This window comes from Rattus rattus, chromosome 11 (assembly GCF_011064425.1).
Source record: "Rattus rattus isolate New Zealand chromosome 11, Rrattus_CSIRO_v1, whole genome shotgun sequence".
Taxonomy (NCBI): domain Eukaryota; kingdom Metazoa; phylum Chordata; class Mammalia; order Rodentia; family Muridae; genus Rattus; species Rattus rattus.
This window is the reverse complement of record NC_046164.1, coordinates 69,961,992-69,988,779: the sequence shown is the minus strand read 5'-3', so window position 1 is coordinate 69,988,779 and position 26,788 is coordinate 69,961,992. Positions and strand designations below refer to the sequence as shown.

At 50.6% G+C, this 26,788-nt stretch overlaps 1 protein-coding gene across 1 annotated transcript; it reads right to left on the bottom strand.

The window, feature by feature from the left end:
* Positions 1-511: 511 nt before the first annotated feature.
* On the bottom strand, positions 512-14,083 carry Lrpap1 (LDL receptor related protein associated protein 1). Its single transcript, XM_032916239.1, has 8 exons — positions 13,829-14,083; positions 10,733-10,877; positions 7,457-7,578; positions 6,448-6,568; positions 5,848-6,006; positions 4,772-4,854; positions 3,633-3,809; positions 512-2,412 (listed from the first exon to the last, which is right to left on the bottom strand). Exons 1-8 carry the CDS (start codon positions 14,039-14,041, stop codon positions 2,350-2,352), a joined length of 1,083 nt encoding a protein of 360 aa, XP_032772130.1. The 5' UTR covers positions 14,042-14,083; the 3' UTR covers positions 512-2,349.
* Between the last annotated feature and the right edge of the window lie 12,705 nt (positions 14,084-26,788).

The window sequence follows — 26,788 nt, the reverse complement described above, 5'->3', positions numbered from 1 at the left end:
GTTTGTTTTTTTAAAGATTTGTTTTTATTTGTTCTATATGAGTACACTGTAGCTGTCTTCAGACACACCAGAAGAGGGCATCAGATCTCATTACAGATGGTTGTGAGTCACCAGGTGGTTGCTGGGATTTGAACTCAGGACCTCTAGAACCGCTAAGCCATCTCTCCAGCCCCATGTTCTAGTTCTTATCAGCATGGTTTGCACTTAGCCTATGACCCATTTTGCATTGTGTCTGATGCAAGGGGACTTAATCGTCCCCCAGTGAGCCAAGTGGCTCCAGTTCCTTTTACTATGAAGACACTCTTTTCTCAACCTTGATGCCTCTCTCGAGTCTACAAGTGCCACCGAGATCCCTGCGTCTCTGTCTCTCTCACCACAGGTCATCCAGTATCAATGCCATCTACCCACCAACCTGAGGCTCCTTTCTGATGTCAAATTTTCCCATCCTGGGCTCATAGGACCTTACCTTTGGGTTGGAAAAATAGAACACAGGTCATTTCCCCAGAAAGAATGCTTTAGAAGACATTTTATTTCATTGTGTTAACTCGCATGCCGCAGCACATGTGATCAGAGGACAGCTGCACGAACCTGTTCTCCTTCACCATATGGATTGAAGTTAGGCTTAAGCAAAGACCTTGACCTGCCAACCTGAGGATCTTGCCACCTTTGCTAGGTGACGAGCCAGAACCTCATCTAGGTTTATAGCTTGAGGCTCCCTTGCCGTAGAAGTCACACTCACCCAGGGAAGTCTGCAGGGTCAGGGTGGCCCCCATGACTGAAGTCAGCCCCAGCAGGCAGCTCGTACACAGGTCACACCCGCTCCCTAACTCAGCTGTGGGCTCTATGTCACTCACACTGAGAGGGTTCGCTGGGCTGTGTACTGGCACAAACACATTTTACGTCATCATGTCTATTTCTAAGCCCTAGGATGCAGTCGCGGCCTCTGGCTCTAGGGACGCAAACATTGGTGAAGATGCACGGATAGCCAGGCGCTCCTCCTGCACTTGACTCTGAGCCTGATGTCTAGGGCCCAATGGTGAGCCCAGTCCCCTGGGCTGGGTGGCGCGGGAGGCCTTGGTGGGTACCCGAGTATATGTGTTGGGTGAACCAGGAAGGCAGAGCCGAGACCCTAGCAACAAGAATTTCTCTGGGCCTCAGACACTGCTGAGGGCTCTGGGAAGATACTTACATCTCCCAGCTGGCCTGGATGGTGGCAGACAGCGTGGGTGAGGGAACCACACTGCCTGCTGCTCTATGCTGCTGCTGTCCTTAACCCACGGGCTTCTTGCATGATGTCCTGGGGGTTTTGCCCATGAGTGTGTGTGAGTGTTCCCTTGTGTATAGGTATACATACATGTGAGTGTGTGCACACATCAGAATGATGTGCCTTCTCCCGTCATGCTCCTTTTGCTTATTTGGCTGGGATAGCTACCCAGCTTGCCCTGCTGTCCTTCCTCTAAGTGCTGGGACTACAGGTAAGTAATCACAGCAAGGCATTCACACGGCTCTGCAGATCCCAGCTGGAGACCTAATGCTGGGTGAGCATTTTATTCACCGAGTGTCTTTGCAGCTTTGCTATTCCTACAGACATGGCTGACTGCGTACTCCTCATAGGCAGAGTTTTGAGCCAAGATCCAGCAGCTAATAAACGCCATGATCTTGAAGGATCAGTTGCTGGGGTCAGACAAACTTTTGGCTACTCTGTGTGAGAGATCAGATACTAAATCTGATATGGAAACCAACTGGGGTCTTTGGGGAGGCAGAAAATGTTTGCCCGACAAGACTTGAAGGCTTTCACCTCTGCTATCTTTGTCCTGAAATCTCTTGATTTAAAACTATCTGGGATCAGATCCCTGGGGAGAGAGGGGGTGAGTGAAGTGGGGGGAGGGCAATGCTTCCAGGGGGTAGACCAGTCATCTATATCAACTACAAGGGGTAATTCCGCCTTTCATCTGTTTTTTGTAATTTGCCACGGTGCTACCTTTGGCTCAAGTGGACCCATCCCTCGAGATACCAGGCAAGGACTAGATGGCTCAAAACCCTGCCATGTATTTAAGGACTCTGTACATAACATTTCCAGTGACAGATTTATATAATTTCAATGTAAACTTTTGCTGCAGCATGGAGACCGGTCATATCTCATTGGTAGATGTACCCAAGGCCCTCAACTAGGGCGGTGACAGCTACACTTGCTTGAAAGAAAATTAGTCCTTGCCAGCCGCAGCAGGATCAGATCGGTATTTCTCCTTGCCACTGTGGACAGCCACACCAGCATGTGAGCTGATGACAAGCTGACAGTTCCCAGTGTCTTCAAGAGCCTCTCTAGGCTACTGCCGGTGGCTTCTGGTCTCAGAGCTCATTGTGCCGAGCCCTTGAGACCCTGCTGGACAGGTCCTGCAGATGCTTCTTCACCTGGATAAGGGGACACCTGTCAGTGGGGGACACCATGGCAAGCCAGCTGAAAATTAGTTAAAAACACTCTGGTTCATCTCCCACTACACAGCCATCCAGGACATGTCATAATTAAGGACATCTCAGTGCAGACTCAAAAACTGAAGGGATACTACAAAATACACAGCCAGAAGCAGATCACCCCAAAAGACACTGTGGAGACCCATGGTGACCTGTGGAAACGCTGATTCTTCCTCACAGTGGTGGATGCCCACAGTGGGTCACAGAGAACCCCAGTTCTGACCCCTTAATACCACAAGGGTACAAAGAACCATATGGGACCCTATCAGACGCGGACCAGGCTTGATCTGCAGGTTTTTGTGAGTTCTCACAAAGTAACAGCTGCTAGCACTACCCTTCATATGAGACCCGTGGTTTGGCGTCAGTCGCTGGCAGAGCATACCACGTGGTCCTGGCTCCCTCGTTTATTGACCAGATTCACAGGGCCCTTCTTTGCAACAAGTCTCTTGGTGGCCAGGGGCAGCCACAAATGTGCTTGAATTTCAGCCCTGTGAAAACCCCCAAATCCTAGGGTAACCACATCAATGGCCTTTGAGCCCCAGGGATTTAGGCTCCTGCTGTTCTAACTCTACTCCACTTCTCAGAGTTTACTTATTTTTGCATCGTTAACATCCTGTGCTCAAACTTAGGAAGGTATAGGAGGGAATCTCCCATGCTGGCCACAGCCCCAGATCCTTCCAGAGGCAAGGTGTGCTGGGTCCTCGGGGCTTCCCGGCTCTGTGGGCAGTGGTCACACAGCTGGTGTGCCTTTGCTTGTCCGAATTGGTCTGCTTCAGCTAAGAAAGAGGTTATTCCCTAGAGGGCTCCTGGTGACCCCAGTGCCTCTGCAGGTCACCTGTGCCACATCCCAGTGTGGGATGCAAGCCCATACCTCGGCAGCCCAGGAAACAGCTCCCTGTCCAGAGGCTCCCTGTCCAGATGCTTGCTGCCTTTCATGCCTACAGGCATGTACATCTTATGTGTTGTATACAGGCATGATGTGTGCTGGCAGTGCCAGCATCTCCCATGCCCAGTACCCCATGCCAAGTACCCGGCCACTCGCGGTTCCAATGGACTGCATCTGTGTTTCCTTGAGTCAGGAAGTCATGTGTCTAAGGCCCAAGCGTAAGCTGAACAGGACTGGGTGCAAGGACAGAGGGGTAAGGATGGCATTGCCCCACCTTGTAGCCCAGCTCCTTGGTCTTCTCCTCCAGCAGGACGTACTTCTCCTTGTTGCGGCTGATGTGCTCGGGGTCACCGATGCTCTCCACGTGCTTCAGCTTCTGGTGGGAAATCTCCAGCTGCTTCTGGTAGTGGTTGTGCTTTTCGATTTTGGCCTCGAAGTGCTTAAGCTCCTCCTAGAAGGCATCCGGAACTTAGTCTCCCCCAGCACAGAGCCCTGAGGTGCCTGTCTCTCGTCCAGAGATGGTACTGACCGCTGCTGGCAGCGCCCAGGCTGCACACTGAGAACTGGCACATACTTACTGCTAAGAGTCTCTAAACAGGAACGCTCCACCAGAACCTGGTAGCAGCAGGGAGCTCTGAACTCCCATCCCTAGATACCTTCTTTCCCATTGACTCCAAGTGGTTACACCATTTTCACCGTCAGGAGATCACAACTGAGGCAGTCTGGATTTGGGGCTCTAAGGTCTCTTCCCAAGGCCACAAAGGCTAAATCCCCATGAGGATGGATGGCCTCATGTCTACCTCACTGCCCCTGCCCTTAGGACTCCTTTGCTTCTCACAGGCTGTCTGCTGCTGGAACCTTCCCTGCCTGCTCCCTTTTACCTATGGGTCCAGTGATCACTGGGAGGTCAGTGGTAACCTCCAGAAATGCCACCTCTGGGGCAACTTGGGCACAGACACACAGGAGAAGCCTTGGATGACTTGGGAACCTCAAACCATACAGGTCTCAAGCCTGTCCTATCCTACCCTAAATAGCAAGTAACTCAACAATCCTTTTCAGAAGATATTCCACCTATCATCCACTCATCAGCTTCCTGGAGCTCTGCCCGCACGGCACACCTGGTCAGGTGTGTGGTCACATATCCCTCTCAGTACCTCACAGCATGGAACTGGGCAGACCACCCCACCATGCTACTACACACAGGAGGCCCGGAGACCGCTGGCGTGAGTGGCGTGTGCCCACCTGCTACCACTTGACTGACAGGATAACAAGGACTGCAGAGGCCAGGGTAGGAAGGAAAAGAGTCAGGACAAAAGCACAAAGGCATTGTGGGATGAGGAAAAGGAACAGAGAACCCGATCCCATTGGAAATACAATAGAAGGTGATACAGCTTTACCTCCCAATTTCCTTACCCTGAACGACTCCAGTTCCTTCTCGGTGAAGTTGGCAGACTGAGCCAGGTCCCACAGATCTATCACTCGGGGCTCTTCAAACTCTGCAAGAGAGCAAGGGCTGTCTGTCTGGGTAGGTAGCATGGCTCAGGCAGGCCCATGGGAGAAGCCAAGGGACAGTTTGGATGTAGCTCCCCAGGAGATGGCCCATGGAGGGCAGGAGGGTGGTTAGAGAAACAGGTGACAGCCAACACATTGACCATGGCCAGACTCCCTTGTCTAGCCCCATTAACCCAACAACAGTGATTCCTCAGAGCTGGCCTGTATGATAGATTGGTCGTCTCCATAGCAAGCAGTCTCTGGAGAGGGAGCAATGACTTTCCAGCAGTCCTGGAGTCCAGCCCCCACAAGAGCACACCATGCCTGCAAGGCCTTGCAGGGGCCTCATAGAAGGGGGTTCTGCCTGGGCCCACGCTGTATAAGGCTGTGCATGTAGAACTTTGTCCACTGCTGGACACAAAACTAGGTGCCACCACCCCCAAGCTGCCGATGGACAGTGAACTTGGCCCTATCGCTTGCAGCAGAAGCTGATACAAGGGCCATGGGCCAGTTTGGGATCAGTGGCAAAGCTGGCCTCCACTGGCAAGAGGATTCAGAGACAGTTCTGTGTGAGATCACCAAGGCTGAGAAGGCAGCCTGGACGGAGGGCCACTCTGCGTGCGACTACTTCAAAATAATTTTGGTGACGGGACTTTAGCCAGCCCAGAGCATCTTTTTAAAAATTAACCTTTACTTTATGTGCATGAACGTTTTGCCAGCAGGTATGTGTACCACAGGCATACAATGCCCACCGAGGCCATTAGAGGGCACTGGATCACTTGGGACTGGAGCTACTGATAGCTGTGAGCTGCTATGTATGGGGGTGCTGGGGATAGAACCGGGGTTGCCTGCAATAGACCAGTACTCTGAATCACCGCGCCATCTCTCCAGCTCCTGGCCCAGATACTGCAGCTCAGGAAGTGGGGCCCAGGACAGTGACTGAGGGTGACAAGTCTCCTAGGTACTCCTGGGTCCATGCACCTGTCCCCAGGGCTTACCAGTGGCGGGGCCGTAGCCCTGGTGGCTGACCTTCCTCAGGCGGTCTAGGCCCTGGTTGATACTACGCAGTCTGTCCTTCAGTTCACTGTGCTTGCTGGCCAGGGTGTCGCTCTTGATGTGGGTCATGTCAGAGGGGCTGAGAAGGTTCTCATAACCTTCTGTGGGACAAGACACGGAGTGTTTGACAAGAACCGCCATCCCAGGGGCCACCCATGAGCCGTACCTCTGCAGCCCTCGGAGCTAGCTGATGGCTGTGCTTTCTCAAACAAACACCTAAGTGTGGATGTCTCAGCGTCTGTACCCAAAGGCCTGCCCAGGGGTCCTCCATGGTCCCTAACGGCTCCAACTTTCTCAGGTCCCCTACTTAGCAAGGTCACACTAGTCAGAACTCAGGGTGGCTGGCTTACGTTAGAGGGGTGGCCTGCTCCATCAGGGGACCTCAGTCACCTCAGAGGTAATCTGTACTGACGTCACATTGGATACAGAACCCATATGCATTCATGAACATGGGTGGAAACACAAGAAGTGTCCCCCTTGCCTCCCCACAACCCTAGGCAACCGTGCTCCACGGTGCCCAGAGCACGCGGGCATGGACGGACCTTCAGCTCTGCTCAGTGAGTCTAGCAGCACGTTGTACTCGTGGATCTTCTCTTTGTAGTGCAGAAACTCTCGCCACAGCTTGTCCAGTTCTTCACTGGAGAATTTCCCTGATGTCTTTGCCTAAGAGGAAACAGCCTGGGCTGACCATGTCTGTCCCGTCATCAGCACACCCCAAGGAGTTCAGCCGCCTATCGGCTGCATCCCTGCTCCAGGGCAGAGAGCTTGGGGCTGTTCTCCTGCAAGTCTTGTGACCCTCTGCTAGGGGTGTGCACCAGGAAAAGAAAAATCAATTTGGAAGCTCCTGATGCGCAGTGTCTCTTTTCCTTGATGTCCCCAGATTTGGCAGTGCTGGCCAGAGAAGAAAAGGGAAGGACTCTGAGGAAGGTGCCTACATCTGCGTAACTCTTCCGTATCTGCTGCGTAGATATTGACAACAGCAGGGTCATCTTGATGGTCCAGCAGGGACCGGATCAGTGTAACCCAGACAGGCTATCCCAGGAGCTGGACCAAGGAAGCCTGTGGTTCTGAACCACTGCCATGCCATGCCCACCCCACACCTGTGCTCTCTGCTTAGGCTCTCACCACAGAGCAAAGATGGGCCAGACCCAGTCCTGCCCACTTTCCCAATCACAGTATCAAGAAACCCACGCCAACATCTGCACACAGCTGATGGCCCTTTCCCAAGCCTAGAGGCAGGACCACAGGCCAGACAAAGAAAACACAGCTACCTGACCTGACACCTGTGTGACAGCCACACACCGTGAAGATCACATCCAAGACTGGAGTCCTGACAGCTGGGAGCAGCTCTGCTGAGCAAGAGCAACCAACCAGGACAGCTCGGGCTTCACGGGAAGGACAATATGCACACAGATCATGTCTCAGCCAGCAGCCTGAGCTGGTGCAGGAGAGGCAGCAAGGTTGACAGCAGAGACAGAGCATCCCAGTCCCACACTGTAGCTCTCCACAGGTCAGCACAAGTTTCAGAAGGGGGGAAATGGCAAGTGGTACCTTGTGCCACAGCTTTTCCAACCTGGGGTCCCCCAGCTCATCCTGGGTGTCTTCATTGAGGGCGTTGCTGTGCACCGTCTGGGTGTCCTTCCTCCCATCCAGTCCGTACCTGGCCAGGATGACTAGAGAGGGGACATTGATTTTTATTGGATGCTGTCTCCTGCCACAGGAGCCTGCGAGTCTGCTTCTCATTGTCTAGAAGATTCCTTTCAGCCCTCTCATGAGTGGCTACTCAAGACCTGGAAGGACATGCAGCAGCTTAGGTGCTCAAGGCCAGGGGCTTGCAAGGCATCCTGGGACCTTCCACAGACGCTCCCTGCTTCAGTCCCCCTGAATAAGGAGCTCATGGGCAGTGAGGGTGTGGGCTGACGTTTGGACTGTATCTTGATGCTCCCACTTCTGGCATACGCCAAACCCCAGTAGAAAACAAAAAGACAAAAAACCAACCAACCAAACAAACAAAAAAACCAAACCCACATCGAACCAAACCAACATCAACAAACAGGACTGAACAGTCTCTTGGGTGGCAGGGGGATGGCTAGGAGAGGCCTAGCCTCTGAGGTGTTCAGGCTCTAGGCCCACAGCCCTTCCACTCTGGAGATCTTGGCACCTTTTGTCACCAACACATCATGGGCAAACCTGCCAGTTGACTTCAAAAGTGACTGTTCTGTAACTACCATGCCCCTGCCAGGCAGGCTACCTTGGAACTTGTATGCCACGTGCCACGTGTATACCCATACCTGCTTGGTGAGAGGGCTTGCTTGATCCCTGCTCTTAAGGGCATTGAGTCTCCTAACTTCTGCTTATCTGCTAGGAATCTGTCCCTCACCTGTGACGCTGTCCTCTCTAGAAAGGGTACAGAACTTCTATTGTGTTACTTTGTCATATCCAAGCTCTGACCCTCTGTTCTGCAGCCTTTTCTTGGGGCCTTTATCCAACAACTCTCATTGGGCAGTTCCACAAGGCACTGTAGTCTCCATGCCCTAGTAGATGAGGGGCCACTCAGCTCACAATGCAGCCTCCCCACACCGTCCCTTCTGGTGGGCTCCGCTTTCAGTCATAGCTAACCCTGCAAGTGTCCCTGCTGCTTAGTTTGCACCTGTCTTTAGGGGATGGCTACCCTTTTCTCCTGCCTAAGAACGATGGTGCCTCATTCTCCCTGGAAGCTTGAACACCCCTCTATCCCCGGAGTTGGGATAATGTGCTGCGAGGCATGCATTCCTACTGCCCCACACGTGTTCCCAGACTGGGCTGTAGCATTCCTGATGACCACAGAAAGCCACTTCTACTGACAGATCAGGAGGTGTCTGTGGGTGCACACACTGTGACTTGATCTGGACTCCATTAGATCTAATTTAGATCTTACAAAGCTATTTTAAAAGCGGGCAGCGGCTTGAGCCTATAATCTATGATCCTTGGGAGGCTTAAGCAGGAGGAACGCTTGAGTCTTGGAGTTTGGGAGCAGCCCGGGCAACACAGTAAAACCAGTTTGCTGGCGCTGCCTCTGCAGCTTTCCCGCCCAGCCTAAGCCTGCTCATTGCTTGCTACCAAGGAAAAGGGCTATCACTGTCACCCCCAACCTAGGCAGCCCCAATGCCTGAGCTGGGTCGGGGTAGGAGGAGAGCTTGGGAAGAAGAGAACACAAACTCCATCAGACTTGGGCCCATAGGCGAATGGCTCAAGACTGTTCAGTTAAGACCAAGCAAGACTCTGGATCCTGGAGTGCTAATCACTGTATGAAATAGAATCCCAGAGAGCTGAACATCTCACATAGTTCCCTGCAGTATCCAGACCCAGGCCCAGGAGCGAGGTAGCCCTGAGGATGACAGTGGGCATGTCCCTGAACAGCTGCCCCACAGGACTGAATCTAGGGGTTTTGCACAGGAACTGAGCGTCTAGTTGAGGCACCTCCCATGAGACTAGGCTTTAAGGATCTGGCCTGGCCTGGGACAGAGCTGGTATAGCTAGGGGCCCAATCCTTCATATGATTACCAGCAGCATCAGTTTCTTACAACCAGGTTCTGGGTCTGGACTCTGAATTTCGGTCCCCCAGATGTAGGGCCAGTATTGACAATGACTTGAGCAGTGAAGGGAGGGCCCACAGGGACCACACCCAGAAGGTGGCCAGCATCAGCAAGCATCCATCTCCAGCAGCAAGAGCTCCACCAAGTGCTCAGAAGAGTCAACTTCATGTGTCAGCTCTTAATCCTGTTAGGTCTGCTGCGGGGCCATCGGCCCCGGTGAGGAGGAAGCATCACTCAAACAGAAAACCTTGCTCTATGCAGGCCAGACCCTGTCAAGCTGGAAGAAGCTAAAGTCCACCTAAAACACTGGCTAGGCAGAGGATGGTGGTCACCAATTCTCTTCCTGGCCTCCTCCCCTGGGGGGCCAGCTCCACATTCAGCACCAAGCCTGAGGAAGGGTCTCTATAAAGGACGACTCCTGTCACAGCACTGAGGACTAGTTCTGAGGAAGCTTCCTGTATGAACCCTGGCTACAGTTCAGTTGCTTATACCAGCATTAACTCCCATCACCCACCCTGTATGCCAGTGGTACCTCATGGGGGGCATGACACTCAGTTTGGAACTACCACGAGAAGCAGGGCGTGCCCATGTCATGTGGAAAGCAGCGTGTTAGCACAAGGAGTGGAGGTAAGCGGGTGACGGGGGGTCAAACGTGCCGCTGGTCAGCCAGTGGGTGGCAGAGTTGGGATAGAACCCCACTGCCCAGGGCATGCAGAAGGGTTGGTGGTCAATTTATGGGTTATGTCCTGAATGCCACAGGTGGCACATGATGCCTGACTGTGGGCTGAGGGTGTGAGGAGGACGTGAGGAGAATCCAAGTGGAGCACACGCCCATCCTCTAGACCTAAGGATCCATGTGTGCACTGAGCATGTGCAATGCATGGAGCATGTGAGACTCTGCCCATCTTCAGTGTCCACACAAGGAAATGCTCACAACCCGCCTTGCCAGCACAGTCCGTTCATTCTGAGATCGGACCTACTCCCCTCATCTGGCCGACAGCATTCTATGTCTCCTTCCTGGCCAAACAGCTCGAGAGCCTTTGGCTGCCTGGGCACCAATGTACCAAGTCCTTAGCCCTGACTCCCTCCCAACATTCATAAAGCAGCACAGGAACTTTGAGTGCAACCCAGGGCAACTGTCCTTAGGTGAGCCACCTCACAGGCTACACTTGCTGTCACAATGTCCCTCCCCTGCTCCCCCAACTTGGCCTGGGGACTGGTGGCTGCACCCGACATGAGAATAAGAAGGTACCATTGAGATTGTGGACCAGTTTTGCTTCTTTCTCCCCATCCTCGTCTAAGCCTTCCACCTTCAGCTTCTTCCAGTTGAGTTCGTCCCTTTCTTGTATCTTCAGGTCAGAATGCAGCTCGGCCAGCCTCACAGGAGACAGATGCAGCTGTCCGAGGAGAAAGGAGCGGACATGGGATAAGCCACTGTGTGACACACCATGGGCGACAAGTCTGACCTGGGGAGGGGGGACTGGGAGTTCAGAGTGGACAGGGCTGGAAGTCACTCACAAGACATACGAATACTGCAAAGACTGATGCCCTATGTCAGGAGCCTAGCCTGAGACACAGTCTAGAAATCCCAGGCCCAGGAGGAAGCCCAGGGCTGTCAGTAGCTTCCTGCGGCCTCTTACACCTTCCTGACTCTGACACCCAGAGCTGCGGACCAGGTAAAGGATACACCAGGGAAGGGCTGGACTCTCGTGAGGAAAGGAGTAATTTTCAAGAAGTAGGGAGAAGAAAAAAAAGTATCATAGTAGAAGATTAAATTTACAAAAACTTGCCAATCTAATCTTACATTTTTTTCCCCTGAGGTACTAGGACCAGATCCAGGGCCTTGTGCATACATAGTAGGCATTCTACCACAGAGATCCTATCTCAAATTCAATCCATCAGTCAGAAGGACGTGCTCCCAGGGAACCAGAGAACCAGCTCCTGCATCCCGAAGATGCTCTGTCCAAGGGGATGAAACTGGGTCTCGGAGAGTACATGGTAACCTGCAGAGGTTTCCCCACCCCAACTCTGAGGAGAGTCCTTTGCTCCCCACATTGACCAGGAGTCTTCATCTTGCAACATACTAGGCGCGTCAAATCGCTGAGTCAAGTTCCCCACTGAATGGCTCACAACTCATTGTCTTAAGCATGGCTATGAAACAGGAACTGGGTAATCCCAGAGTAAGGGCATGAAGGGTTAGACGGGTGTGGAAGCAATGTCCCCTCCCCCCCACAATCTCAAATTGCCCAATCTCACTGATGGAGGTGGGTTCCATGCCTTTGCAGAGCTCTCCCATACCCGACTGTGATACTCCGCTCCCTGGAGTATCAAGACAGACCTCAGTTCTTCTAAAGGTGGATTGGGAATTAGGCAAGGTAAATGGCTCCCCCCCCCCCGCCCCCCAACTCATACCTGATAACCTACATTCCATTCACTGTGGTTAATTTGTGTTTGGAAAACAAAGAAACAGACTGTTTAAAGGATAAAGCCTCCCCTGGATGGTGAAGGAAGGACACAGAGAACCAAGAGGCTACAACCCAGGAAAGGCCTAGATAAGCACCTTATCTACCTGAAGCAGTAGGGGTGGGAGCCGATTCCGCTGATAACTGCCTTACCCTGAGGGACAGAAGGCCCATCCCACACGTTTACCCGTTTACATGAAAGATAAGAACTTGGTGCTCTCCCCCTGAGCTGAGGTGACTTAGCAGGTAGGACCTAGCTGGAAGCCTCCATGTCTAGAAGGAAAAGCAGCAAAACTCAACCTATGACTTCAAGGATGAAGCTCCGTGGAAGTGAGGGAGTAGACACGAAGCCACTGGAAGAATGTCCCCTCCGCTCAGCAGGAAAAGTGACCACACATCCCCTGCAGAACTTTAGGGCTAGAGGCTGGAAGGACATGCAGCCCAAGGCTTAGACAGGATGAGAGCAGCCACCCTAACAGTGATACGGAACCATGGACGATCAGGAGAAATATAATCTGATGCTGCCACAGATCAGTGGATATGGCAGAGGACCCAGGGACCATGAAGGCACAGAGTGAGGACTGGTGACCTGCCACAGTAGGTCTGAGAAAGTCACTTGGACATGCGTGTGAAGGTCTTGGGGCCACCTTCTGAGCAAAAGGGATCTCAGGATCTATGGACACCAGATTATGTTTCCTCAACACAGTCTTTGACAATATCTGCTAATGTCGTCCTGGCCCTATTCTCATCTTATTGGGTAATCCCAGGAGAGGCACACTCATCACAGTGGGTACCTGGAAACAGCTGTCAGGGACAGCACGTCTTTTACTCTAGATGGTTCCCACCGCTTTGATACGCTTCACACATCCACTCCCGGCTGTGCTCTTGGCCCCTTTCTCCAGAAAACTGAGGCTGGACACTGCACACTGTCCCCCGCTTGCAGCAGCCTCTCAAAGATACTGGCTGGGCACTAAACTGTGGGGCTGTCTGTGAGCTACCACTCCCCTTTCCTAGAAGCCAACTTCTCAAGTACTTCTCCATCCTAGTCCTCCAGGGCCAAAGTTCTCCACCTTTTTTTTTTTTAAAAGCTCACTCTTAGTTTGCAAATTATTTACTCTCCTCCCAAACTCAGGAATGTTTAAGCTGGAGGGCTAAAGGGTGACCCTCTTTAATCTAGCCAGGAAGATACTGTGGCTCTGACAGTCTGTTTATGAGTAAATACCTAAACAAAAGCCCAAGTACTGGTCTACCATTGTAATTAGGAAAGGGACTCAAGTTCCAGGCCACCCCTCAGACTCTGGATATCTCTTTCCAAAAGGAAGAGAGATTAGCATGGCTGCTAACTCAGACTTCTGCATTCCACAGGTCTTGTGTAGGGTCTACCTGTACTAAGGAATTCCAACCCCCTTGGGAAATGCTTTACCTAATTAACCAGTTCCACTAGCCACTGGGGCTTCTGCAGTTTCTGCATTGTCTCATCTCAGGTCACCTGCTTTTCTTCTTTCATGGGGGTAAATACAGATAAAAGACTTGCAAGCCAGGCCCCCACATAGAGAGCACTCAGCTATCTCCACCTGAATAATTGGCTCTTTGAAAAATTGGATTTTTGGGTAAAGGTGTGCACAGCTAGGAAGGGTGGATATCACTCATTCTTTGGGGTCCCCAACTGCACTAAAGGCACCACAGCCCCTTACAACCAGCACCAAGTTCCTTTTAGGTTTCTGGATCTCTTATTACAAGTGAGGTCAAGATGATCCAACTGACACTTAAAGGGAGGCAGTACGAAGCGTAGGCTGTCCCCCGTCCCAGCGGCTTCTTGATCAGGGGCCTGCTTTCCTTCGCAACTCCTCACCCCAATCCCCGCGCATCTCCCCGGCACCGCTCACCCGCTTGGCCTTCTCCCATAGCTGGTTCAGCTTCTCCATGCGGAACTCCTCCCCGGACTCACGCTTGGCGGCCATCTCGGGCTCATTCTTCTCCCGCGAGTACTTGCCGCCATGACCTGCGATGGGCTGGGGCACAAGCAGCAGCGGCAGCAACAACAGCACTAGCAGTTGGAGCCGGGGCAGCGTAGAGACCCTGTCTCTATGAGGCGCCATCTTCCTCTGCAGAGCTAGCAGACTGACAGGCCTGGATCCTGTAGGCCCGCCCACCTGCAGCCCCGCCCACCAAATAGGCCCTCTCCAGGCCTCGCCTCCCTTCTTCGTCCGATCCCGCCCACCGCAGGCCCCGCCCATATGACGGCCCATTTTTCGGTCTCTGGCTCCGCCCTGCCCACCTCTGGCAGAGAGCAATGATCCCAAGGCGTTTTCACTTTGGGGCTGCAACCTTTAGAGCTCACCAGTCGGGCTCCTGGGCTTCTCTAAGGAGACGAAGCGCTGAGAAAGCCGGGACCTGCGGCCGAACTGGAGCTACTCCGTCTCATCTGCGCACTTACGCACCGCCCAACTCTTAAAATCACGCAAGAAGCGCGGTGGGAGATGTTTTTTGCCATTAAAGACAGGAGGAGCTATCTCAGCTCCGTCTTTGGGACACATCCCAGACACTTCCCCTCCGCGCGGTTTCTGTTCGGAAGTCTTTGTGCACCTGCCTAGTCTCTTTCCACCTGAAGCCCTAGAGAGAATCCAATGAACAGAATGAGGCACAGCCTGCCTGTTGGGGGCGTGGCCAGACCTGGAGATAGCCTGGTGCTCGAGGAACCTAGGGTTCTGATACAGGCACCAGCACAGTTTGGGCCTAGGAGGGACAGGCAGAAGAGTCATCTGGTGAGGATGGCCCGAAAGGGTCTCCAACGGGGAAGGACATGGAGGACAAGAGTAGGGGACATTTGGGGGAGTCAGTGCTTTTTTTGGCTGTTTTTTTTTGTTTTGTTTTTTTTTTGTTTTGTTTTTTTTTTTTGTTTTTTGTTTTAAGCTGTATCTTGGGTTAACACAGAAAGGGTTCAGGTTTGGAACTCTGGTGGTGTGCAGATGTTAGCATCTGTTTTCTGAGATTGTTTTTTTAGGGGGGTGGGGATTGGTTTGGTGATTTTCGAACAAAGTCTCGCAGTGTAGCTCTGGTTATCCTGGAACTCACTTTATAGACCAAATTAGCCTCAAATTCATAGAGATCTGTATGCCTCTGCCTCCCAGGTACTGGGATTAAAGGTGTGCTCCCTTATGCCTGGTCTAAAATGTCTCCCTTTCAGATAGGAGAGGGGTTTTGTTGTTGTTTGTTTGTTTTTCCGGTTTCTTGTTATGGCTTTAGGCTTTGTTTGTTTGTTTAGATGAAACAGGATCTTACTCAGTAGCTCTGGAATTCAACTGTGTGGACCAGGCTTGCCTTGAACTTTCAGAGACCCACCTGCTGCTATCTCCCAATTGTCTGAGATCTTAAGGGCAGTTGTTGTTTCAGATAGGAGTGTAGAAGCCAGTCCCCAGCCGTCTGTCTTCTCCAGAAGCACAGGCTCCCAGCTGCGTGACTGTTAATGTTTAATGCTCTAGCCTTGCTCATTTGCTCAGATTAGTGTAACTGTGACAAGCCTCGCAATGCATACAGGCCCCAGAGGACAGAGGTTCATCTTGACCTTCCTCCAGTCTTAAGGCAGATGCACTGCAGGTGTGGGCTGAAGCCTCACAAGACTGCCTCCCACAGGCCGAGGGAGGTGTTTGAAAGGCCAGCCTGTTACCTCTGCTCAGCATTCACTGCCTGCATCCTTCCCAGGAGTGCTGTAGGCTGGGGATGCTGTAGCAGTTCTGAAGGGAGAGGGTGTGAAAGGACAGAGGGCTGCGAGTCCTTTTCTTAGTCTGAAGAGAACCCACAGTGAAATGGGTACCATGGAAGTAGCTTCCTGTCAGTCTCTAAACGTCACACTCCTTACCATGTGCCATCAGATAAGGATTCCCAAACCCAAGGGATGCTCCTGGTGGGAAAGAGAGAAACAGCCAGCTGCAGAGAAGCAACTGGGAGAAAACAGCAAGGATGTAAGACTGTGGCAAGGTCAAAGTCGGGGGCTTGCATGCCTGGGTTTTTGTCCTCTGCGATACAAGCAAACACAAGAGTAAATAGGAACTAAAATACACACGGTGAGAGAAAATGGCAAGAGATGGTATCCTTAGAGAGACAACAGAAACTGTTAGACCGTAGATTGAATCCACCGACATAGTCACAGGCATAGTCAAGGGCACATATAACACACAATGATGTGAAACATATAAACATGGTAGGAAGCAAAAAGAGCTATCTACCTACAACCCTAAGCAATGATAAGATGATTGAAGACAACTCTGAGAAAGTGGGGTGAAGTTTCAAGGAGACGGTCAGCAGAAAGGGAAAAGGATGATCTCCAACCCAAGAGACCTGGTATTTGATTACTAGAAGTTTCAGACAACATAGAGGTGAGAGGGCTCAGGAGGTAAGGGTGCTTGCTGCCAAGCCAGACTACCCGAGTTCAAACCCACCATGGGATCCACATGGTGAGAGGAGGGATCTAGCCATACGTTGTCTTCTGATGGCCATGTGTGCCCTTTAAAGTGTTTGCACCTACCTATCCCCCAAGAAGGCACAGGGGAAGTGGAAACTAGTATACTACAAAATTAATAATTTAAGACAATTTCTACACCCAAAAGGGATGAACAATTGTCAGAAGAATCCATGAAGCGACTCTTAGAATGAATGAAAATAAACCTTACAGCCACCCACATTACTGTAAAAGTATGTAATGCAGGAGGCAAAATAATTTTGAAAGACTCTTTTAAAGGAGAAAGATAAATAACAGAAAGGTCGTAAACTGTCTTTAGGCTTCCCAACAACCATACTTAAAATAGAAAGACAGTGGGTGAGAGGCAGGGGCTCAGCTGCTAAGGTGCTTGCCTGGCATGCACCAAGGCATGCAGAATCTGTAATCTCAGCACTTGAGGGTTACAGACAAGAGGATCATTAATTCAGGGATATCCTCGGCTACATAGTGAGTTTGAGGATAGCCAGGGAAACATGAGACTTTGCCTTTAAAATAAAATGAAAGAAAGATGACCAGAGTATCAATTTTATATTAGAAGGAAAATGACTTCTGACCTAGAATTCTATACCTAGCTAAACTATTGAGAAAATGGGAGAGAATGTCATGAGAGAAGGTTAATAAACTCGAGGCACAAGTGCTCACCCAAAGTAGGAAAATAAACCAAAAAAGAAGCAGGCAAGTATAGGACCCAGTGTAGAAAGAACTGAAGAGACGGGTAGAAGGAATCTTTTAGAGGGTAGTAATGGGAGAGTGGCCCAATAGAGAGCTGACTCAAAGGACAAACAGAACAAATACTGGCATCACCACTAGGCTGTATTCCTAAACCTGCAGAAAGAATACCCAAGTTAGCCTCTAGCTCCTTACTGCAAAGCCCATTTCTCCCCAAGAAGAAAGTGGGGGGGGGTGTAAGGGAGAGAGAGTACTGAAGAAAGAAAGAGAGGGAGGAATGAGGATGTGTGGAAGTAAAAAGGACTTCAGATTCCCTCCAGGTTGTGACCTACCCAGCTTCAGTCTAATCAAATAGGAGCGCAGGAGACTCAAATCCACTCCCCACTTCCCCACCTCAAGGCCGGACTGTTAGGTATTTTATGCTGCTGCTCCACTGGCTTATGGGGAAGGATTAGACATTGGCCAAGGTTTCCCCAGAGGGACAGCTGTGAGCAGCTGGGGATAGGGACTCTGGCTGACAGAAGTATCCAGAGCCATCTCCAGCATCTGGAGACAGGCAGGACTCACGTCTTGACTACCCACTTTCCAGCTTCCATCCTTCCACCAGGACCCCAGAGCATCCTTGAAATAAGGCTATCCTCCCTTGACCTCCCTCATGGGCAACCTGGGACCCTCACTGCTTCTCACCACTTAGCATTCCAGACTATCCTAGGACATTTCTCCCTCTGTATGTCAAGTAAAGGTCCTCAAGGTTACCCCCGCCCCAACTCACACAGCTCTGAATGTCTCTCTCTCTTTTTTTTTTTTAAATAAAGACATTCATTTTATTTATATAGTACATTGTAGCTGTCTTCAGACACACCAGACGGACATCAGATCCCATTACAAATGGTTGTGAGCCACCATGTGGTTGCTGGGAATTGAACTCAGGACCTCTTGAAGAGCAGCCAATGCTCTTAACCACTGAGCCATCTCTCCAACCCTGTATGTCTCTTTTGACCGCTGACCATTGCACCCCAGGTGGACATCATAGGCCGCTTTATAATAACATATGACATTGTGGTATTCTATAATTTCCACACTCTTCATGACCAGCCATGATCTCCTATATCCCCAACATTTGCCCCCCCCTTGACCCTGTTATACCTGGATATTGGTACTGTCTTATCTCTCAAAGACAAGCTATGGGTAGAGATGTCATCTGTAAAGTAACCCCAGCTCTTGGGAGGCTGAAGTGGTAGGCTTGTGAATTTGAGGCCAGCCTGGACACTACAGAGTGAGTTTCAGACTGGTCCGGGCTATAGAGTCAAACTATGACTCAAAGAAACTAAAATCAAAACAAAACCAACAATAACAACAAAAGCCCCTAAACAACCTAAAACCTAAATACAAAAGACAGTGTCACTCTCTCTAGCACCGTTTCGACCCTTGATTTCAAGTCTCACCTGGGTGATGCCTCTAAAACCCTCATCTGCTCTCCTTTGATGAGTTTGAACTGAAAGCTACTCAGTTCTCTCCAACAGCCACACAGTAGACTTAATGGTCCTCGCTTATGTATCTTCCTCTGTGGGTTCTGTCTGTGTCTTCTTCCTCCTAGCTTGTGTGTTCTCTGACAGCATCCCATGGATTATGTTTCTATAGATGTTTCCTGCTGCTCAGAAAGGGATATGAGGCATAGATGAGTGGGTGAATGGACAGATGGATGAGTAGATAAATGAGTACAGAAATGGAGAGCTGGTTGAGAGACGAGTAGAAAGATGAATGCATGGGTAGATGGGTGGATGGATGGATAAATGCATGGGTAAATGGATAGATGGATGGATGGGTGGGTGGGTGGATAGATTGAGTAGTGAATAAATGCATGGATGGATGGAAGGATGGATGGATGGATCAATGGATGGATGCATGGGTGATGGATAGATGGATGGGTGGGTGGATGGATAGATGGATGGATGGATGGATGGATAGATGAGTAGGTGGATAAGTACATGGGTGAATGGATGGATGGATGGATGGGTGAGTGGATAGATGAGTAGCAGATAAATGCATGGATGGATGGATGGATCAATGGACGGATGCATGGGTGAATGGATAGATGGATGGGTAGGTGGGTGGATGGATGGGTGGGTGGGTAGATAGATGAGTAGGTGGATAAATGCATGGGTGGATTCATGGGTGAATGGATTCATGGATGAGTAGGCAGATGGTGAGTGGATGGATGGGTAATAGGTAGTGGATAGTAGGTAGGTTGACTGGTTGATGAATAGATATGTAGTTGAATAAATAAAAGGATAAATAATAGATGAATAGATAGTGGATATATAGATGGATCCATGAGGGGGTGGGTGGGTGGATAGATAGGTAGATGGAGAGATGGCAGGACAGACTTTCAATTTCTCTCTTGTTACCACTTCTGTCACAGAGTATGCTGCTTTTCCTCAAAAATAACTTGCCATGCTGGGCATGGTGGTACACACCTCTAACACCAGCACTCCAGAGGCAGAGGGAAGTGATTTCTGTGAACTTGAGGCCAGCCTGATCTACATAGTAAGCTCGTAGACCACCAGAGCCACATAGTGAGACCCAGTCTCAAAAACAAAACAAACAATAACAACAAAAAACAAACAAACAAACAAACCCACAGACAACCAACCCTCCTCCCCCCAGTTCTGAGGCTGGAGAGATGGCTTAGGGGTCAAAAGCATTGTCTGCTCTTGAAAAGGACCTGGGTTCGATTCCCAGCATCTATGCGGTAGCTTACAACCATCTATAACTCAGGTTCCAGGACATCCAATGACCTCTCTGACTTCTTTGAGTACCAGGCAAGTATACATACATGCATGCAAGCAAAACATTTATACACATTAAAATAAATCTCAGCAAAATAAAACAAAATCCCAGAGCCCCCAGTGACAGTGAGAGAAGACGAGTGTCTCCTTTAACCATCAGAGGTCACCCAGCCATGGGGTTGAGGTCAGGGAGAGAAGTCCCCTCCAGGCCTCTCAGAACAGATAGCCCTCCCCCTCTAGTATGCTGTAGACTCGACATGGCGGACCTGAAGGGACTGGTGTGGGCTGCATCCTCCACTTGTGGTGAGTAGCTGCCCTCAGAGCCCTTGCCTCCTCTGCCCCACACAGGCACCTCCCCCTGCCCAGAGCCTCCTGTCTTAGCAGACCCAGGAGGCACCTCACCTGGGCATGGGGATCAGGGATCAGTGCTGAGCATCTCACCCCTACACAGGGGTGATTATCTTGTCTGTTAGGAACACCTACTTAGTAATTCTGACAGGAAACTCCCACCAGGCTGAAACTTGACACAGAACAGCAATTACTGAAAACATATTTTTAAAAAAGTTGACGTTTCTGTGAGAGCTCGCCCTCCTCCGCTCCCAGCCTCCCCCAGGAGGCTGCTATTTAGGTCTTCTCTGTGTGAGTCTGACTTCCAAAGTTGCAGTTACATCGGCTCTGGCTGTTGCTCCCTGACAGGGCCTCGGGGTGGGTGGGGGCCCAGTTACTCCCCACTGCTCCCTTGGGGAACTTGTCCTCCACCAGAGCTGCCTTCTTGTCCCAAGCAGCCGGGGTTCAGCAAAGAAAGGATCTCATTGTGATACCACTAGGGAAGATGGACATTGCAAGCTCTCTTTCAGATGACAAATGTCACTTTTTAAGGCCCTAGGAGGGTCACACTATAGTGGATAATGACAGGGGCCTGCTGCTTGCACAGGTGGGGCTGCAAAAGCTCAAAGAGGCAGCAGTGTGGGGTGCTCGGCTCAGAACCTTGAGTTTGCCCTCAACCCATTTTACAGATTTACAGATGGGAAATAGAGGGGAGGCCACTCCTCCAGGGTCAGGCAGGATTTGAACCCATACCAGCAGATCTTTTCTAGGCTAGAGGCTGAGAACCCTATAGGTTCTTTCATCCCTTCCCGCTTTCCTCCCTGTCTCCTGTTCCTACCTGGATCCCCCCCCCCTTTTTTGCCTCCCTTTTGGATAGCAACGCTTACCCAAACTGGCCTAGACTTCTCCATGTAGCCCAAGATGACCTTGAACTTCTGGAATGCTGGGATCATAAGCATACATCCCCTTGTCTTATGTGGTCCTGGGCATGGGACCCAGGGCTTCATCTGTGCGGGTCCAGCACTCTATCAGCTGAGCTACATCCCAGCTCGAGATCCCCATTTCTTTTAGCTTTTAATTTATATTTATTATTATTATTATTATTATTATTATTATTATTATTATTATCATCTGTGCATGTGCATGATGTGCATGTGTGGGACTCTGTGAGCCAGGCTGTCCCTGTACAGGCCAGAGGATAACTTAGTGTGGTTATCCATGGACTCCAGGGGTTGGACAAAGGTCACCGGGCTCTCCCTGCAAAGCACTTCACAGCTGTGCCAAGCTCTCCATTTCTGAGGCCCCTCTATGGTTCACTGCTTTGGATTAGACAAACATTCCTGTGTGTCAGGCAGTAACCTGGGAGGACAGTCATGTGCTAGGCACGCTCATTTGCCAAAGTCAGTGTATGGAAATATAAAAAGCGTCGGCTGAGGGGCTGGCATAGGTATGGACCATTGTATCTGCTTCTCTTTGGGGGATCCTGCATCGGGCATTGGAAGTGCTGTTCTGCTAGCGCACATCTCACGCCTCACTTCTCACATGGGTGGATCTGCCTCTCAGCTGGGCTCTGAGGTCACCTTCAGGTCTGTGGTCATCTACAAGTCATGGATGTGAAAGCAGCTTACAGACAGTGCTGGGCATGTGGGTATGACTTGGCTGTGGATTGAGCCTTCATTAACACAACACTGCTACTTTGTAGCACAGGCAAGACTGTGAAAAGGCTCCCGGAGAGGGGGGGGGATGAGAAAGACACAATATAACATTAACAGAATGTACTTCCAGGGTGGTTCACAGCAAGAATTAGGGACCCTAAATGCTGAGGTACAGTGGGACATAGGTCATTGGCCAGACTCCCTTTGGCCTGCATGGCCTGTCTGGGACTCTCATGCATAGCAGCCGTCTTTAGGCAGGAGTGTGGTGAGATATCTGGCTGGGGAGTTGAGCAGGCGGCCACTTAGAGGGTCAGGTTTGAGAATGGAAAGCAACTACCAAGAGGTCTGAGACTGTTAGAGTCTTCTTCCTGTCTCAGGGGTGCACAAGACATGCTGGGATGGGGTCTCCTCAGTAAGGTTACAGAGAGCCTGGGCTTGACATTCAGAGAGCTACTTCCACATCTGGACAGTTGCATAGCAAAGGCTGGGTGGGATAGTCCACCCAAGGGCCTCCTATCGGGCGGCAGAGGTAGCTCATGTGGAAAAAAACTGGCACAAGAGCAGCCCTGTCAGGTTTCCTCACAGGCAACGATAAGCCGCTTTCCCTGCCTAGGTCCAGCCCTCCATCTACCATTCTCTCACCTAACAAGGGCAAGGGGTGGACACATCATCCTCCAGGTCCCAAACCGGTCTCTTCTAGTTTAAGATCAGATGTAGGGCACTGGAGAGGTGACCTAGCTCCTGGACCGAAGGACTAACCCAGAACAGGCATGTCCAGGTCATGGAAAGCATGTGGAATAAAATCTGACACATGAGGGAAGCGTGTAACCCATGTACAAACAGATGGGTCAATAGGGCGTGTGCCCATTGGTGCCCTGGGACTACTCCCCGACCGCACTCCCTCCCTCCCCCTTAGCACCAATCACTCCCTTCATCTCTGGGCCCTTTAGCTGTTGTCACTAGTGCTCCAAGGACAGTTTGGATTCCTCCAGAGTGTTTGTTGACTTAGGAATGGAATTTCTGGGTCATGAGTTTGCATTTCCTCAGCCTGGAGGAAGCTGTCCCCAGCAGGGTGTAGGGGGCATGGGTGACCTGTTATCCTCCCCATGTTGGCTGACTGTCTCTGCCGGGCAATCTAAGTCACACCTCCTGCAGGTCTAATCTGTAGCTGCTGATTTTCAAATTGACCATGACAGTCATGTAGCCCTGTTGTGTGTCAGCTGCTTAGGTTGCTGGCTGGAGAGGCTCCTGCCTCTTGTCTTTGACTCAGGGAAGTTCTGCTCTTGGTAGATTCTGGTGTTGGTGCAGTTTTTTGTTTTTTGTTTTTTGTTTTTTTCCGGAGCTGGGGACCGAACCCAGGGCCTTGCGCTTGCTAGGCAAGCGCTCTACCACTGAGCCAAATCCCCAACCCCTTGTTGGTGCAGTTTTATTTGTTGCAAATATCTACTCCTATCCCGGAGGAGGCTCACTTGAATCATGCATGATTCTCTTGGATACATAGACAAACCCCTTTGTCTGTCTGTCTGTCTGTCTGTCTGTCTCTCTGCCATGCAGCAGATTGGGCCCTGAGCCCCGAATAAGTGAGGGGCTTTACCCTCAGCCTAGATATTTTAATACACTTGATGTTATCAGCAATTTCCCCTCGAGTTATTCCTATTCCTTGAATTAATTAATTAATTAATTTTATTTTTTTATTTATGGTTTTTTTAGTCAGGTTCTCTCTAAATAACCCTGGCTGTTCTAGAATTCACTATGTAAACCAGGCTGGCCTTGAACTCTCAGACATTCACCTGCCTCTGCCTCCTGAGTTCTGGAATTAAAGGCCTGTATCATGGTACCCAGCTCTTGCATCTTTAAGAAATCTCTGTGGGTTCAAGGTCATGAGCGCGTTTTCTGTAGTTCTCTGTCTTCTAAACACACTATGGTTCTGCCTTTCGTGTGAGTTTTAATGTCCCTGACGTTGGCTCTGAGGACAGAGAACAACTTCACGCTCCCCTTACACAGTGGCCTGCTGTCCACCATCACTCGCCATAGAGTCCATTCTGGGCTGCTCCTCCTTTCGCAGGCTTCTCCATCCAGTTCCACACTGTCCTCACGATGAAGGGTTTGTAAATACACCCTACTATCTGACAGAGCACACCCCTCCTTTATTGCTCTGGAACATCTTAGTGGCTCTCCAGTCTCCTAAATGTGACCTTCACCTAAACAGTGACCTGTTTATTAGCTCGTTCTGGAAACGCCTCACCCTGCCCGTATCTCCAAAGTATTTACTGCAGTAGAATATTAACAAAACTGCTAGTTTTTCCAAAGTATTTATCGCCTTCTTCGATACAGGGTGCTTCACTTATTTTTTTCTCATTAAAAGTATTTATTTGTTTATTTACACACTGTCTTCTCTATGCTCACTAAGCTGGCCTCAAGCTCAGTTATATGCTTGCCTCTGCCTCTGAATGCTGGGATTAAATGTGTGCCCCACTGAGCCCAGAATAGAGTGTTGTTCCTTAGGATCACCTCGTTTTTTGAGACAGAGTCTCTCATTTATAAAGTAGGGTGTCTGGGGTGGCTAGTGAGCCCCAGGACCTGCCTTTGTCTCCTTTTATTCGGGTTCTGGGGTTCAAACTCAAGTCCTCAACCCTTGTGAGGCACCTGCTTTGCTAACGGAGCCATCTCTGCAGCTGGAGATTCCAAAATGTCACTTTTCTAACGTTGTCGCTAATATTAGAGTGGTGAAAAAAAAAAATCAAGCACATGGTTTTTAAAGCCAATAGGTTTGCTAAAACTCTTAATGAATTTTCACCCCAACCCTCAGCAAACACACCTCTTCCCTTGATAACAAAGCTTTATTCATCCTTGAGGGACGAAGAACTTCACCCCTCCACCCCGATCTCCCTCAACCCCACCCCTATCCCCTGTGCGCATGCGCTTCCTTCAGTGGCATCATCTCTGGCTTCTGCCTGGGCTCTCTCAATCTTCCGGTCCACCATGCATCTTCTTTCTCTGTTTTTGCTTGGGGTTTTAGGTAACTGCACTGCTGGACTCCACATACCCTCTGGTCCTCCTGAGGAGTAGGGTAGAGTCCCAGCCAGCGAAGCATGATGAGCAGAGAGAACCAATCACATTTCCTTGTCTATGACCTTGGCACTGGAACCCCTGTTAGTCTCTCCTGGATTCCTTAGGGTCTTTCGCTGTCACAGCCACACGGGCTTTGAACATAGGGCTTTTTGTTGCTGTCTTTACAGGCTCTCCCCGGCTCACTCCCTGAGCTGTGAGCCACATCCGTCCAGGCTGACATTGGGCGGCAGTGGAGTCAGACATCTTTGCTTGCCAACCTCACCCCGTGAGCTTTCAGCACCGTCTCATTAGCTGTGATTACTGCCGTGGCTTTTACCAGATAGACTTTATCAGAGGGACAGGGAGTCTGTCTCTTTCTGAATGGCTAAGACTTTTTCAACAAAACCTGAATTTTATCAACTTCTCTCCTTATCTACTGAGATAGCCACAGGAGCTGACAGCCAGAGTCCTTGTGGCTTTGGTAGAGCACCGTCAACCTGTGGGACAGGGACAAAGACAGAGGGCCAGAACTCCACTGGCAACTCCACGGGACACAGTTCAGAGACCTGCTGGGCAAGAAAAGGAGTGAGCTAGGCCCTTCTCACCCGTTAGAACCTGTCTCTTTCCTCTAGCTGTCTTTCTTTGGGTGTTGCATCTGCTGGAACTTGAGTTACAGAGTTAACCACCCTGTGGCTGCTGGGAATCAAATCCAGGTCCTATCTCTCCAGCTCCCTTACCTGTGTTTCTTCAAACTTCTGAATCTCTCGACTTGGTGTCTGTAAATCGCAGGGCTGAGCTGTAGTTCAAGAGGTCCATGCCTTTCCTGGGTATGGACACCAGGTGTATCTCAGGAAACCCCGATCTGGAATCTGTACACCCCCCCCCACCTCCATCTCTTCTGGTGCTTTGGGACTGCCAGCCAGCATCCTGTCATCAAGGATTTCCTGAGTGGCTACTCTGGAAATGAGCTGGGAACTGTTGTCGTCCTTGGAGGGACTCAGTGTGGGTGCCAGCTGGACTCGGCCCTAGCATCTTCCACTCAGTAAGTACAAGTCCACTGCCTGGGACCTGGTGGGTAGGGCTTCAGACATCTACCCACACCAGCACCCTTTACCCAAGGCCTCAGGTGTTAGACCTCAAGCTCCTTCTCTGGCCTTAGAACCGTCCCCAGAGAGGAAGAGGAAGAAAGGGCTATGAGCTTATCCAGCTGGCCTGGAAAAGCCAGCCTGCAGGCAGGCATGATGCCTGGTTCATCTAAGGTCTGTGACTCTAGAGGTGTGGGGTCATGAAGGTATAAGGGCCATAGAGTTCTATGCAAGAGAGACCCAATGGGTCCCTCAACATTACTTCTGTGAGGATGATATATGGAGATGGGGGTCAAGAGAGTCTGGAAGTCAAATGTGGTTGGGGGTGGGGGAGTGTCTTTGGTTGGAACCGGGGCTGTGTGCTGGCTACTGTAGGTCCTTACCCACCACCATGTTACTGGTGTCTGGATCTGAGCCTCTGTTTCTAGGGGTTTGTGTTCTTAGTCAAAGAATTGGAGCAAAAGCTCATACAGACTGCAAAGTAGCAAGGAAACTATTCACAGAAAAGCAATATAGATCAGAAATTTCCAGTTGTGGTAGCACATGCTGGTAGGATTTGCTGAAGGAGGCAGAGGCAGGAGGAACACGAGTTTGAGGCCAGCCTGTGCTACACAGTTTTTGGGCTGGAGAGATGGTTCAGTGGTTAAGAGCACTGATTGCTCTTCCAGAGGTCCTGAGTTCAAATCCCAGCAACCACATGGTGGCTCACAAACATCTGTAATGAGATCTGATGCCCTCTTCTGGTGTGTGTCTGAAGACAGCAACAGTGTAC

Coding starts and splice junctions, on each gene's coding strand:
- Lrpap1 (XM_032916239.1), bottom strand. CDS start 14,041: ATGGCGCCTCATAGAGACAGGGTCTCTACGCTGCCCCGGCTCCAACTG. Junction 10,878..13,828: donor TATGGGAGAAGGCCAAGCGG/GTGAGCGGTGCC, acceptor CTCCTCGGACAG/CTGCATCTGTCTCCTGTGAG. Junction 2,413..3,632: donor CCAAGGAGCTGGGCTACAAG/GTGGGGCAATGC, acceptor CCCCTTATCCAG/GTGAAGAAGCATCTGCAGGA.